A 15674-nucleotide genomic window follows, 5' to 3' on the forward strand; every position below is an offset into this window, starting at 1 on the left:
TGAGACCTTACGCCAGCAGTGCCGCAATTATGGATTGGAAGTAACCAACTTCATAGGAGCTTTCAGGTAAAAACATTAACACTCAGTTGATAGTGGTGAATTACAAATATCTGGAAAATGATTCGGCTTACAGGAATAACTTTAGTTTTCTAACTAACTATCTTGGAAGAGAGGTGACAAAAAAAGCCTTCATGTAAGAAAAGTTCTTTGTTTAAAAAGGTACTTATAAACTAAGCAAACTGACCTGCTTAGGCATGCCTCCTAAACCATGACAGAAGTGAATAGTAAAAGATAATCCAATTATAATGTGCACAGCAACAGGCAACATCAAATACAGAGATAAGCAAAAACCACCAAATGGCAATGCTTGAAAGAATTCACGTCATTATTTTCTCTATCAATTCTATAGTTGTTTGGTAGAAAAATAATATTGTACTATTACAGGTAAACACTGTTTGTTGTGTTAAGCCAGCAGACTGCCTGGGGAAGGAGGACTGTAGCACAGAATTACAAGTCCACTTTCCTTTCCCCTCTGCTCTCTCGGTTCATTTGGTCCACATGATCAAAGCCTGTTTCTCTTGACAGAACTTCAAACAGCTTGGAATCAGGATGAGATTGGATTACAAACAGAGGTACCCCTCTATCTCTTTATTCCCCTCTGGCTCTCTCCCTCTCTCCGTCCTTTCCCCCTTAAGACAGGATGAGTTCAAGCATGCCCTCTTCTCTCTCTGCGAAGCCGCAAAGTGATTATTTTTGGCCGAGGTCCTCATGAACTTGGCCCTCTGTCCGTGGAGGTTTTAGGCTTTAAATACTCAAAAAGGACACACGAAAAAAGCTGTTGCATAAAAGCTCTTGTCTGCAGAGCTGAACTTTTAAACCGGATGTTGGATTGGTTTGATCTCTGACAGAGAAAGGAAAGGGGAGCGAGATAGAGGGACGAAGAGGGAAAGAAGTTGACGAAAGGACATGGCTTTGAGGAGGTTTTCAACCTTGTTTATTTGTTACTGCTCAGCAGCAAAAAGGGACAGTCAGCAGCATTCCCCTGCCTGCACCCCTCCCAGCCAGGCCTACGACTGATAGCAGCTTTACAGAAAGAGAAAGGGAGAGTGGGGAGAGAGACGAACACACACACAGGGAGAGAGAGAGAGGCGCGAAGTGATAAAGAGTTGCATAATGCATAAATCCTCCAATTCAGTCTGATCACACGACTGGCAAAAAACAATCATTTCCAAAAACAGAATCAAGAGCACAGCTTGGTTGGAAAATGAAAGGATTTGGAATCAAATGGGGGCAAGCTTTGCTTTGCAGGAAATTGGAGCAGTTGTTTACAATGCTGAAGGCAACTTGGTATTGTAACAATGTGATTCTTTGTATATACACAGGGACAGGTTCATATCAGGGGAGGCGTGTGGCGCAGTGGATAGAGCCTTGGTGTTGGGATCAGGTTCAAACCCCACTGCAGTCAGCATGTCGTTGTGTCCCTGGGCAAGACACTTCACCCCAAATTGCTCCTGTGGGGATTGCGTTGGATAAAAGTGTCTAACATGTAATAATGTAATCATATCACCATGACTACATGGTTTGAGTCCAGTCCTCCTTTCATGCTACCTGGCACCAGCACACTGATGGTCAGCACCTCAAAGCCAACTACAAAAACTTCATTTCTTATATCCTGGAACTTGCTCCCAAATACAACCCTACATTATGCAAACCAAACCTATCTATCTATCCACCCACCAACTGCAACAGAAGAAGGCAAGACTGGATGTGATTTTCTTAACACCTTCATTTACAGCAAACTGGGTCATAACATTGCATAACATGGACATTGTTACATCATGTAAACAAGGCGCGTATCCGTCAGTTGTGTACAAACGACTGCCACACGTTGCATATCTGGATACTGGAAATGACATTGAATATAGCCAGCAACAGCAAGTCGGCCATTTTCAGCCCCCTGCGTTATTTGTTCAGCCACACAAAGACATCACCGAATTCTGATGTGTTTAGGTGTGTTGTAGAATTGATATGGTGCACCTGTTTTCTTCTATCACTGTAAATCATGCTGTATGCCACTTTGCATCAGGATAGTGAAAATATTCAACACTTTATTTAAACTATTAATATGGTTATTCAAGTGCAGCATGAGCATTTATGTATGCATCTGTCCGGGAATGTATTTTGAGTGTGTGCTGATGCAACAACAAGTCAGAACACCCACCATATCACAAAGCTCCTCCGAACCCCTTCTTGGCTCAACATGTTTGAACATGAAGGGCTTTTCTTTCACTCTTTTTACTGGTTGGCTCTTTTCCCTCTCTTTCTATCTTTGTTTTCTTATCTTGAGGCACATGATGGAGTCCGTGTTTGGCGTAGTCAGCTAAAAGAACACACACGAAAACAATAGATGGGTAAACCCTGAAGATATGTTCTTCCAAAGATAGAAAGAGAGCATTGTATCTAAACACATCACACATAAGAGACACCCTGAGGATATACAAGCATACAAATACCACTGCCAACTTCACTCCTGTCATTTTCTTCACTAACAGACAGGATGAAATCTGAGAAAGGTGAATCTCTGTAGTGACACAGAGAAGCTTTCTGATTGGCTTCTGTCCCAGGCCAGGGGCCGCCTTATCTGCTGCACCATCATCGCACTGTGAGCTTCTGCTTCAGGGACATTTCAGAGTAAAACAAAAAAAAGCCACATGCCTGAAAGTAATCATTTTTCGTCAAACAGCTTGTCGAACAGGAATTACAGCCACACAACATTCTTGTTTCCCACACAGCATTGAAAACAGGACAAAACAACAACTCCAAAGAGACCATAACCACATGCTCAAACACTTAACAAACATGTTCGCTGTTCCTGCTATAAAATGTGACTCGTACACCTGGTAAACTGCAAAATAGTTTTCAGTTGTACGTCTTAGGAGTGCTATTAATCCTTCATTATGACATTTAGAGAGGAGATGCCAACTGTGGCAGAGGAGCAGTGGGGGAAGACTAGGGTAATGAACAGAGGGAGAGAAGAGATGAATAAAAAGCTGATCAGTTAAAGGTGTTCCTCTGTGATGCTAGAACTTCTGTTTTTGGTATAAACCACTCTGTGTAGGGACTTAGAATTAGATTTAAAAGATATATAATTAGTTGCCGTGTATGTCAATAATGGACCATTTTAAGTGGTCCTTTTTTGCTTTTCAATTCTGGAGTTGATTCTGCATGTTCAGAATCAGGGGCAGAGGAAGGAGGTCTTGTTTAGCCCCCGGAAAGACTGGATGATATTACAACGCCTGACATGTGAGCAGTAACTGCAGAGGACAGAAGTTACACTACTATTCCTGCTAGAAAATAAGTTGCAGTCCACACTAGGAAACTACAGCAAAAGGAATAAGAGGTAAATCCAAACCATCTCACAAAAAGACAATGAGACAAATAAGTAAACAACACACAATGTGATTCAACTAAAGTCAGACATGTTGCCAGAATGATCATACAGTTAGATTGCCAAAGGTAGTTATGAATGATAGAGAGCAGAAAGTCTGAATAACTGAGCAAATAGTAATACAGAGTGAGCCAGTGAGAGGACAGCCATGAAATTCACACTTGCAGTCCATTAGTCCGCCTCTGATCTCAATCAATAGCCAGGTCTTCCTTTCGGGAAGCAGCCAATAGCTCAGAAATGAAAACACGGACTTATTTACACACTTCCAGTTGTTCAGATAACCAGCAAATAGCAACACGTCGGCCAATGGTGTCATTTAAAACCAACGTTGACTACTTTGATAACAGTTAATACCACGCTCAATTGAAAAAACACTTACGTTGACATCAAGTTCAAACCGTTGAAAAGTGTTAAGAACAGTTTATGATTTGTATAAGTCTTGTTGAAATGCAATTAGTCAACATGTGATGGAGTTTACAACAACTAGCCAGGCAGCAGACCCTAGGCTGAAGTAAGTTCAGTGAAACTTGGACAAAGTCTCGGACGGTAACTCACAGCGTTAACTGAGTTTAAAAACAAAGCAGCACAAACTCTTCACTCCACTTTACCTTCGTAGCAGAGAATGCCGATGTTGTTGTTCATTTTGTCCAGGTACTGGTAGTTTAACAGGTCCATTTTCGTTAGTAGCATTTATCGAGTTTTTACCACAAAAAGACCAGCTTTTTTCGTCTTCTTCTCCTCTCAAGCTACGGTCAACAAGCTAAAGGCCCAGCCTCCAACTTTAGTTTAATTTATTTGTAAAACTTGAATAAAATAAACCCACAGAGAGACACCGAGTTGACACTTTTTTCGAAATATGTGTAAATGTATCGCGCTGATAAAGAGCAAACAAAAAGCGCCAGTTGTCCTCACAGCCAGCTGTAAGTCGACTGCACTGACACGCAGGCTATGCTCGGTATGACTGCTGGGCTGCAGCAGCGGTTCCTCTGCTGTGAGAGAGGGGTGCACTGCGCATGCGCACCAAATCCCTGGAGCGCCTCAAATATCAGGGATGTTTTACGCACAAGATCAGCCCCTCCAAACACATGCGGAGACCATGCAGTAATCCTATATCAAATGTATATGGGGGTATTAAAAAGACAAACCAGTACCAATGCACTGGTTACTCAAAGTTGAGATGCAGCAAGGAGTTCCTCTAGTAAAAAAAGTGAAAACAGAAAAGATAAAAAAAAGTGCAATACAAGTAGGTTACGATGGCTAGAATCTTATCACTAAATGTACGTCCTTGTAGGAATATTAGTCTATACTGATAGCAAAGAAGCTGTAAAGTCTGATAAATCGGTGTGAACTTGTCTGTATGGGAATAATGAAGGGATTGTTTTGCACGGTGAGAGGAAAAGAATTCCTGGAATCTATGCTTCTGCTTATTGTTTTTTTCCCTAGGAAGTCTATTACTTTGGATTATCCTCAATTAATATTGTTTTTTTTTGTGTCAGGCTTGAAGAGGAAAATATACTTTGTACAGAGATGACCCATCTGTTAAATATATTGATATTTAGTCTACATGATAAGGTAACATCATTAATGAAGCATTATGTTATTATGTTAAATGTGCGGTATGAAAACAAACATGTTTAAATTGCCAAGTCATTTGAACTATCTGGATATCAAAAGTTACCAAGGCCCAGTAAAGTCTCCTCAGTGCCACAGCGGTTCTCTCCTGCCCCCTGGTGCCTAATATCGACTATAGCCAGGTTTTGTTTTTAAAAAAGGGGACTGAGGTGAAAAAAGCAGGAGGCAAATGGGATGAAAAGAGGAACTATGAAATGTCATCATAGATCAGGTGTGGAAAGAATTGAAGAACAGTTTACTCCAAGTATTTTAAAGACAACTTGAGAGCATGAGTTCATACAGAGAAACACATTTGCCATGTACGTGTTTTTGTGTGACATATAGCCAACAAATACACAGAGCGGGAAATGAGAGGCGTTGTGACACACTCTGATAACACACTAAAGTCAATGCAAACTCAATTTTGAGAAACCTAAACAAAAAGATAATTTTTTAAGCAGGTGTATTTTCTTTGATATCCTGTGTGTTAAATCAAACCCAAAGATAGACAGATTGTTGGCCTCCAACATTCTCAGGCTGCGGCCCCACGAGGACGAAAACGGCTAAACGCATAGGATTAACGCAAACGCAATCGGCTTCCGTCCACATGCAATAATTATCTGGATAGTGTCTGCCCACACGAGACCGCTCCGTTTAGCTCCAACCGCTGGAGAAGCTGCAGTACATATGCCGAGCCTGTACGTGGCGCTGTAACTTCCTCCACAAAAGCAGCGAAGAAGCATGGTTGTCATGGTTGCCCTTCTGTTTATTCTCCGCGGTGGGGGCCGAGGGAACCGGGCAGTTTTTCGCCAGTCAGCGTGTATTAAAGTTGAAATCTTCCGGACACAATTATAAAAGTGCCGGTCAAAGGTCTTCTTTGTTATTTATTGAGCTTTAAAACAAATGAATAACGACTCTATATAATATAATGATAAAATACACGGAGCCTCTCTTTTTCCTCCCTCTCTTCAGACAGCGTCAGTGTCTGTCTCATGCAGCAGCTCATCCAGTAATGAGTGACCCGGCCGACAGTAAAAATAAACATTGTTATAACTAGTTTAGGGAGTTTGAGAGGTAATTAAAATAGCTAAGGGTGATGATCTGACTTGAAGTGTGTGTTTTGCTGCAGCGGGAGGAGCTGCAGGGGAGCAGAGCTGCGTGTCTCCGTCCTGTCAGATTAGACTTCACTCGCGAGAGAAAGATAAATAATCTGAATTCAGGGTGCAGTTTACTTTGACGCGGGGGTGAGCAGCAGAGGTGGGGAGAGGCGGGGCTATTGCCTCATCATTATTGCTGTAGATGTTGCACAAACAACTGTAGCATGGTCAATAGCGTCCGGAGCACGACAGCAACTCTGCGATCCGCCATTGTTGTTGTTGTTGTTGGTGGCGAAACACTTCAGCACTGGCGCGGGGTAAGCGGAGGTGAGCAGAAGAGGTGGGGAGAGGCGGGGCTATTGCGCAATCACTATCAGTGATCTGAAAATGTCCGTATAGGGCGCACACACGGAGCCGTTTGACCCCCCAGAGAGCTGCGTATGCCTTTCTATCCACCTTGGGACCCGTTGTCGTTTCCTCAGTCGTTTAGTGCCATATTCGGTCGTCCTCGTGGGGCCGAACGGTCTATATGACACTAAACAGTAACGCAAACGACCGAATTCGTCCTCGTGGGGCCGCAGCCTACATCTAACCTACCTTCCCCTTCCCATCTTAATACCTCCCCCTTTCTTTCTCAAACACCCACAAGCACACAAATACACACAAAAGGCCTCCCCCTCCCCCACTAACTAACGGTGGCTCAGAACTAAGGAACATGGGTCTTGTCTCATTGGTTACCCATTGTTTCCAGTTTCGCACACAAAACACGGCTCAGTGCAGACAGAGAGTCCATTCACTGCCTGCTCCTGCTACAGCTGGTGCTGCAGCTTACAATTAATAACTCACAGCCTTAAACTCAGAGCACTGCATCTAAGGAAGTAAGTGGCCAAAGCCGACATTTGTTGCTCAACTCATTTTGCATTGTGTGATCAAATAAATAAATAGTGTTGCAATGAAGTACGTCATTGTTTAGTGTTGCAACTTTCCAGGAAGAATAAACCACACATTTCTGATATCATAGCTGAAATGGATCAGGTGGCAAACATTGTGCAGACATGCACACACAAAGCAGATTTTCACCTGAAAAAATATTCCTGCAGTGGAGGACAGAAGACAGGCCCAGACCAGTGCCCCATATACATTTGAAGACAGATAATGGATCTGTTAAATGTTCTCAGACTAAAAATCTGCTAGTTAAAACAAAAAAGAAAGGCTTTCATTTCATGATGATCAATATGATACAACCCAGAGGGAATTCAAGTTAAGACTAAGAGTCAAGCCTGAAATATTCATTCATTATTATGATGTGACATTTGTACCTTTTATTGTAGGGTCATTCATTCTTTATATGTTTTATCAGTCAAAAAGGAACATACCAAATGTTTTTTAAGACATAGAAACAATTGAATCCTAATAAACCTTAAGACATTTCTGAAACTGAGAGCCAATGATATAACATTTCTCAGCAGCGAATCAACTACAACTATTTTATTCCATATTGACAACAAAGGGCATGCTAGTAAAAATAAGAATACTGACTTTAAAAATTAAACATCAAGCAATGTTTCCATTATAGGCTACATGTAAGTACAATTGAACCATACTAAAACATATTTGTTATACATGTCAATTAACAATTAATTGACGTTTGCTTTTGTAAACCTTTGTATATCAAGAAGCTTAGTCTTGCTGCTGTCTGTTTCCCTATTTGCTTTACTGTACTAATTTGTTCTGCAATTATCACTAACACTTGACATCAAATGTACTTAAAAAGGAAACGCTCTCTAACACAGTGTCTTTGTTCTGGCCTGGCATGCTGTAAGGAGATTAATGGTTACACAAGAAGTTGGAGAAATTCCACCTCTTCTTTCCATAGGGATAAGTTGTTACACATGCTGTGGTAATAACCTTTTCTCCTCACTGTTTCCCTAGTCTTCTTTTCTTCATGACTCAGAAGTAAAGAGCTCACAGTGGGGCTGATGACCTATACTGATGTCCGCTATAGGACAAGGCAGGCTGTGGCATCACTGCTGTTTGTTCCAGAGTTGGGAAGTTGTTCTGCTTTCTTATGTGTGCTTTAATAATTAACATTCATTTGTAATGTGGAAATAACAAGAACACAAAAAGGAATACGTGTTCAAACTTGTTGATATCTGTTTCTGAGTTGCTGTTCAGACTTGATAAACTGATGACATGAATTTTCCCTGTATGAAACCGTTTTTTCCGATTATTGCGACACCACATGAATGCAGCACAAATTCAATGAAACTTCAACAAAAATTCAAATGTCGAGAACAGACAAACAGATCAAGCCAAAAACATTACCTTCTTGGTGAACTAACAACAAAATAAGCTCATCTCTGTCCTTAAAATAAGTTATTCTTGGAGTTATAAATCAGGTTTGATCTTTACTCTAGAGTACTTCTTTACTTTAAAAATGAATAGAGGATCTTTCAATGCCACCACCCATTCATTCATCTTTCATTTAGTTGTGTGGGTATACACCAGTCATCCATCTACAGCAGAGTATTCCTGCCGTCCTGTCATTATCCCCCTTACTTCCTGCCTGTCTATTTATCTAATCTATCACGCCAAGGTGCTACCACACCTACTGAATCTCCTGTAGTGTTGTGTGTCTCTCTGAACAGGTCTGGGCTTCTCCAGGGAGTGTCTGTATAACAACACCGCACAGGCCAGGTGGTGAATCATCCTAATGCTTTATTAACACGCTCCAATGTTGTGAAACAAACAGTGACAGGATAAAACACCTTAGGATGATGGTAGAGTGTTACAAAACTAAAATGATTCTGACTCTCTCATCTTCTTTCAGTTGCATTCAGTGTTTCCTTTTCTCTACTTAACCATCTTTCTGCCATTTGAAAATGAATACAAGAGTCAAAACTTTTCTCTTAGGTTTTTCAAGTTGACCTAAAGGTTTATTATAAACAGGGTCAAAGAAGAAACACTTTCACACTGTTGCATATCAAAGGTCAAATCTTCAAACGTTATGGCACCCTCTGCTCAGGGTCGGCTCCAGAACAAATCGAATGGGGGGGCAATCATTTACCACGGGGGGGCACACACTGCCGTCAACAACCAACACACAAACACCAACGCAACTTAAATTTAAAAAAACATGCTGTAAAGTGTATTTCATTGCAGGGGTGTAGTGCTATTGTATAGCGTACTATGACTTGTGCAGACATGCACGGTTGTGGCACGACCACCAAAACAGAAACATATGGACATAGGCCACCATATAAAGTGTGCAAATGTATTTAGTATCCTATCCATGTGAACATGTTTTAGGTGGGGGGGGGACCTAACTTCCTCTAGGAGGGTCTGGGGGCAAGCTCCCCGGGAAGATTATTTTTAAAATATTGAAGTTAAAAGCATCAATCTGGTGCACTTTGAGAGCAAAATGAAGAGATCTATGGATAGCCTATCTCTCAGCATCCATATGAAACAGAACTGTAAACAGATTTACTTTTTTTTTGTGGATATTTTTACTAATCACTCCCCTTTTAAACTGTATTCTTGTGTTACTGTCCTATAGTATTTCATACCCGTTTTTCATTTATTCTCTTATTCTTTAATAACTATAATGATCATATAAACGTATTCCTCGCAAATACTTGTTTACATAAATGGTGACCAAACCATTTGAGACCCACTGAGATAACTTACACTAAAGTTAACTATCTATTCTAAACACTGAGAGAGTCCTTACCTCACTGAGCTGAGGTTATACGATCCTCTCAGTCTGACAGGAGAGGACTCTCCTCCACCTCGGTGTAGAAACAGCTCTTTATATCCGTTAGCATAGCTAGCTAACCAGATGCTAACAACAACATTCCACGTTACCACTCGCGCACTCAAAATGCGCTCGTGCCACACACACAGAGCCGAGCTTGAATGAAACACAGAGACCCAGGAGTAGGCTACTTGTACTGTACTGTATATCAAATTATTTTCGATGGCTTTACTGTATAATCAGTGTAACAGATGAACAGATCGCCACTGGGATCTCATCTAAACACACAGCCACGTAATGATAACAAAACAAAGGTAGGGGGTCATTGGTCAAGCAACACACCAATCAGAGAGCAGCAGTGAGCACACCTCAGGCTGTGTTTTATATTTGTATTCTTTATTTCTGATGTATTTCAGACAAAAAACCTTTAGTGGAAACGTTTTCACTGATATGATTAAAAAAAACAAAAAACTGCGAAGTGGCAAGGCTTGCCCACCCTGAGTTGGGGGGGCACAGTGACTCATTTGGGGGGGAATGGCCCGCGAATGACCCCCATGACGCCGACCCTGCCTCTGCTGAAATACTACCACACCATTACAGGCTTTTTTACATGGTGACATCATGCATTGAAGACATTTATCCCCTCTGAAATGTGTTACCTCAGCTTTTGCTATCAGGGTGGACACTGAACTGTAGATTCTAAACAAACCTTGAGGGTATAAAAGGTTTTTTTGGACATATAAAGTCTACAAACAAAGACAGACCTGTATTACAAGTTATGGTACTTTAGGTTGCCGTTCCATGAACTTTAACCGTCTATTTTTAACCGTCTACAAGTCAAACGTTTAACGAAACCTGTACCGATTAATGATTGCACCTTTAAATGGCTATGCCTCTCAAATAGACTGGCACTACTTCTTAATGCAGTTTCGCGCAAGTGCTCTTACTTATTGATGGACATGTTTGAGTTACGTTTATGAGCATGTAGCCTAAGACACTTATACCATTATGTGATAGTCAAAACAGTTCTTGAATGGAGATAACATCCATTACAAAGGGCTCCTGAGTGATTGGATAAAAAACATCCACAACAAACACTCCCTGAAGAGGAAATATCAGGTTGCTACACCGAAACAATGACAACATGTATTCGTGTGGAAGTGAAGCTATTCGTCATTTCCCATCTTTGTGTATAATATTTACATAAGTGCATTGTTAAGATAACCAGAGACCTTTTTATTGACTGCATAGGATGTGTGTTTTGTCTTATTTATTTTATATATTTAATTCCAATGTCTGAACATTACAAAAAAGCTAAGATAATTTTTCTTTAAAAGAGTGTACTTGCATTTCATGCTATTCTATCATTATTATATAATCGGCATACAATCTTGTCTTGACAACAGTGTGTGTTACCGCAATGATTTGGTATTACAACACAGACTGACAAGTGTTTTTTAGCTAAGCGGTGATCGGTGTACAGCAGCATTCAGTCCACACAGATTGTCAGCTGGAATGTGGACCGCATGGGAAAGTGTTGTCAAGACATCGAAGTCATCCATGTCCTACTCTCCCTTATGGCCTATCTGTCTACAGAGAAAACTGTCTCACTCTTCTCTCAAACTGATCTGCTGTCTATCCTCGTAATTTCTGATCCCTGTTACGCTAATCTATCAATTTAACAAAGCACATATCTCACAATATATTATCAGGACATGACGCCTTTGTTAAATGTCCCTGTTTATTCACTTGTTTTCTCCAAATCTCTCCCTCTTTCCAGCCCCCTTTCCCAACTAGATTACTACATTTTGTTTAATTACAACCCAACCAAAACAAACATGAGGCAGACAGCTCTCACACTCGGGAGATACAGGGCCAGATATTTGCTGTGTGTTATTACAAGAATGCAACGGCCCAGAACGCTACTCAGATCTAAATGAGAGATGCAAATCTTTTTCTGAGCCGCAAGCTGACACTCAGATGGAGGGTTGCAAATGACAATCTCTTTCATTATCAATTCATCTGATGACTATTTTCTTGATTACTTGTTTGGTGTATTACATGTCTATTGGTGTAAAAATAGACAAATTAAATCCAGTTTCTTGTGGTTAAACTTTAGAATAACTTCTGCATATTATCTCCATTATAGGTGTAAAGATATATTGTGCGCAGCAGTGATGCCTGTTTTTAACAAAACACAATGAAAACAACAATATATTGTCCAACTTTGACATACAACAAATAAATGTTTCACTGGTCAATGTCTGTTTTGTTGCTAATTAAATGTAGAATTAGGCCTTTCAAATATATAGAACCAAACCGATTTGATTTCATAATGAAAATGTATGTGTGCTTTTAAAGGCCAATGACAACGTTCTTGCTGAGCTACCAATTGGCTGATAACAAACTGACCCCAGGCAGGGGCTTGTCATTTATTGGCCAAGACAGCTCCTACGTAGGACAGCGGGCTCTGTGCCATTACCACTCATGTTCAGCTGTGCCTGGATCACAGCATTGGCATGCTTAGATGTCGTCAACACAACCTTATCACTGGATGCCCATAATACAAATACTACACATACTTTTGTGATAGGAGTATGTTCACAGAGCACGCTCACGTCCTGTCCTTTTTTAAATAATTTATGATCTTGGAAAAAAAGAATACCTTGAAACAAATGAATACTCTAAATCTCTTTTATACAGCATGCTTACGTTAATTTTTGAATACCTACCCATATGGGATAATAAAAGACATTAATCAAATAAAATTGCTTCACAAATCACAAAGAAAACTCATTATGTCTCAGCAGGAATACTTTTGCTAGCATTATAAAAAGGTGAACTTTTCTTTGTGAGAGGCTTGCAATCCTGTTTCATTTCATTCTCAGTAACTATGGCAAATTCTATCAAAAAGAGAGGAATGTAAAGTATGTGTGGTCAGCTCAGCTCTGAGAAAAAGGTTCTCTCAAGACAGCAGAGCTGGTATGGGGCCGGCAAGCGTGGCATTTACTGAGAGCAAATGAGTTCTTTGACATTTTAGCCAATATTAAAAAAGTAGCCAGAGCGACCTCAAATACAAGAAAATATGAAGAGCACCCATAGAAATCTGAGCCAATGACAGTTTGACTCTGCTTAGGATGTTAGATGTACAGGTGGGAGAGAGAAGACACATGTATGTATAACTTGGCATGTTTAGAGCAGTAGGCAACCCTGTTCTAGACTAAAAGATCAGATATCCACTTCAATACCTAACAGTGATACTTAACTTCAGATGAAAAGCATCAGCTGGGTGAAGAATTTGCACTACAGGAGACATATGGATTTCTGCACCCTCTTCAGGCCAATAATGGAGTTTGCAGAGACATTACAAGGTAGTTTACCATATCAAATTCTGGGCCAAAAATCACTTATATAGACATTCTGTAGATGGAACAACGAACAGCTGGTTAAAGCACATTTTCCAGCTCAACAGTAGTTTTTCAAAAGTATTAGTAGTATTTTAGCAAAGAAAATGCTCTTATCACACAGAAAAACAGCTAAATCTAACTGCTTTAGTCACAGTCCAAAAGAAAAATGCTTAGCAAACAAGGGTTGATTGTATTTAGCCTTGTGATTGCAGCTGTGACCCTTTGACACTTGACCTTTGACCCATGGTGGCCCCTTGCCCCTACATTTCTTAATGGCCGCCCACTGAACCACAACGCTGACAAAGCAGTGACAATGACGTAAAGGGTGGTGTGTGTGTGTGTGTGTGTGTGTGTGTGTGTGTGTGTGTGTGTGTGTGTGTGTGTGTGTGTGTGTGTGTGTGTGTGTGTGTGTGTGTGTGTGTGTGTGTGTGTGTGTGTGTGTGTGTGTGTGTGTGTGTGTGTGTGTGTGTGTGTGTGTGTGTGTGTGTGTGTGTGTGTAGCAGTTAACAGACCAGTAACTAGAACTGCAGGGGGAAGTGTATGGAGAGGCAGAGAGGTGAATGTTGGAGGAGGGTAAGACAACGAACGAGAGATAGACTGATGGTAAGTGAGGTGACTGGGAAGGCGTCACTTTCCATAAACATATTTGTATTCATCTCAAAGAGGCACTAAACTGCACTACAGTTTACATTTAGCATATCATCTGGAAACAGGTATAGGCTTTCTCCAAAAGTAATAAAATCCACCTACCAGCATCTCCAAAGCTCACTAATTATAAAAAAAAAAATGTAATGACAGTGTTTCTTGGGCCACTGAAGTAACTTATTGGAGTCTTGCCATCAGTGTGCTGTTGCCAGGCAACCAGCAGAATCATGCTAGCTGCAGCTCAATATTGAACAGACAGACGTGGGGATTGTTATCAATCGTCATCCAAAGATGTCAAACTCTTGCTTTAATGCCTGTACGCAACAGTCCAGGATGATGCAAAGGCAAAACATTTCTATTGTATGCCAAAATGTGGAAACACTCACTGATAATAGAATGAAAAGCTTATTAATGTCTTATTAATGAATGACTTCACCATGTCTAACAACATGGTGAAGTCAAACGTCCACAAAATGAGCAAACTGACCAATATTCAACTGCTCAAGTTCAGGAAAAGTAGCTGCTGAATTTATTATGTTCTTACCAAAATCAAATGTGATATTGTTAGAACTGGCAACAAGTCAAATCCCCCTCCCCAGCAGAAGAAATGAAAGATAGTCTTGTGTCATCTCTAACCATCACAAGAGAATTACAGTGCAACCACTGCCTCAGAAAGAGGGCAAGATTCCTGCAGTAGTATCTCACTTACTGTAAATGATTCTGTGGTGACACAAAAAGATAAAGCAGGTCTGAGAGAACAAGAGCAGGGGTGTAACAATGAAGTCAGTGTAAAAGTGTTACCCTGCATATCGTCTGTACATCACTTTGACCAATGCATCGATGACACCGTTAAAGCACTCATAAAAACGTTGCTGATAACCAAGTTTTATATACTGCAGACTCCTTGAGCCCCTCCAAAAGATAACTCAAACACTGTCAACAGTTAATGACATCATACCTCATTTATCAATAAAACAGCAACAGGCACTGACTGGGGAGCTGATAGGAAAATGAGCAATAAAACACGGTGGAGTGAGACAATGGAGTGTGTAGCCTCCATTTTCATCTTTTATTGCATATCCATACACATTTGATGCCACACACACAAACTACAGCACGCATACACAACCATACTGAATGTCAGTGTGCTCTACAATGTCACTAATTATTTTTGATTCATGATGACAAAATACAGAACTGAGGATGTTAAAAGGACTGATATGTAGTCCAGCTGTGCCATGGGACTAACCTTGCAGATGCAGATGGGCGTGCTGCTGACATTTCAATTCAATATATTTTATTATCTATTTATCATTAAGTGCCAGATGCAACACATATTACATGTATTAATAACATGAGGGAGCTGTAGTAGATTTCTTCTCAGGCATTGTCAGTGCGATCAAAGAAGCTTGTATTTTTACTGCAAAAGAAAGACTGTTAAAAATTCATTTTAATTATGTGTAAAAAACTGACAAGACTTCCCTACTTACACTTGCACAAGACAAGTGATAATAAGTCTGAATGGATCACTTTGCTTCAAATGTTTGTATACTTTTTAGAGCTGCTTACAGCTGCTACTATTAATGTCTGTCTTTAATGTGGGGTTCCTCAAGGCTACATCTTGGGGCCTCTTCTCTTTAACATCTACATGCTACTACTGGCTCAGATAATGAAGAACAACAAAATAAGTTACCATAGCTATGCAGATGACA

General features: G+C 40.5%; 1 protein-coding gene across 2 annotated transcripts in view; it reads right to left on the reverse strand.

Moving 5' to 3' along the window:
• vgll4b (vestigial-like family member 4b) overlaps positions 1-15674 on the reverse strand; it is a 39235-nt gene that overhangs the window by 16496 nt on the left and 7065 nt on the right. The window contains exon 1 of one of the 2 annotated variants that reach the window (XM_034082105.2): positions 4057-4435. The exons of the other annotated variant lie outside the window; for it this stretch is intronic. Within the exon in view, the coding sequence (XP_033937996.1) occupies positions 4057-4138 (82 nt within the window). The 5' untranslated portion in view covers positions 4139-4435. Of the gene's footprint in view, positions 1-4056; positions 4436-15674 lie in introns of those variants that run through there. 2 annotated transcript variants of the gene reach the window in all.

The sequence above is a fragment of the Pseudochaenichthys georgianus genome, chromosome 5, assembly GCF_902827115.2.
Source record: "Pseudochaenichthys georgianus chromosome 5, fPseGeo1.2, whole genome shotgun sequence".
Lineage (NCBI taxonomy): Eukaryota > Metazoa > Chordata > Actinopteri > Perciformes > Channichthyidae > Pseudochaenichthys > Pseudochaenichthys georgianus.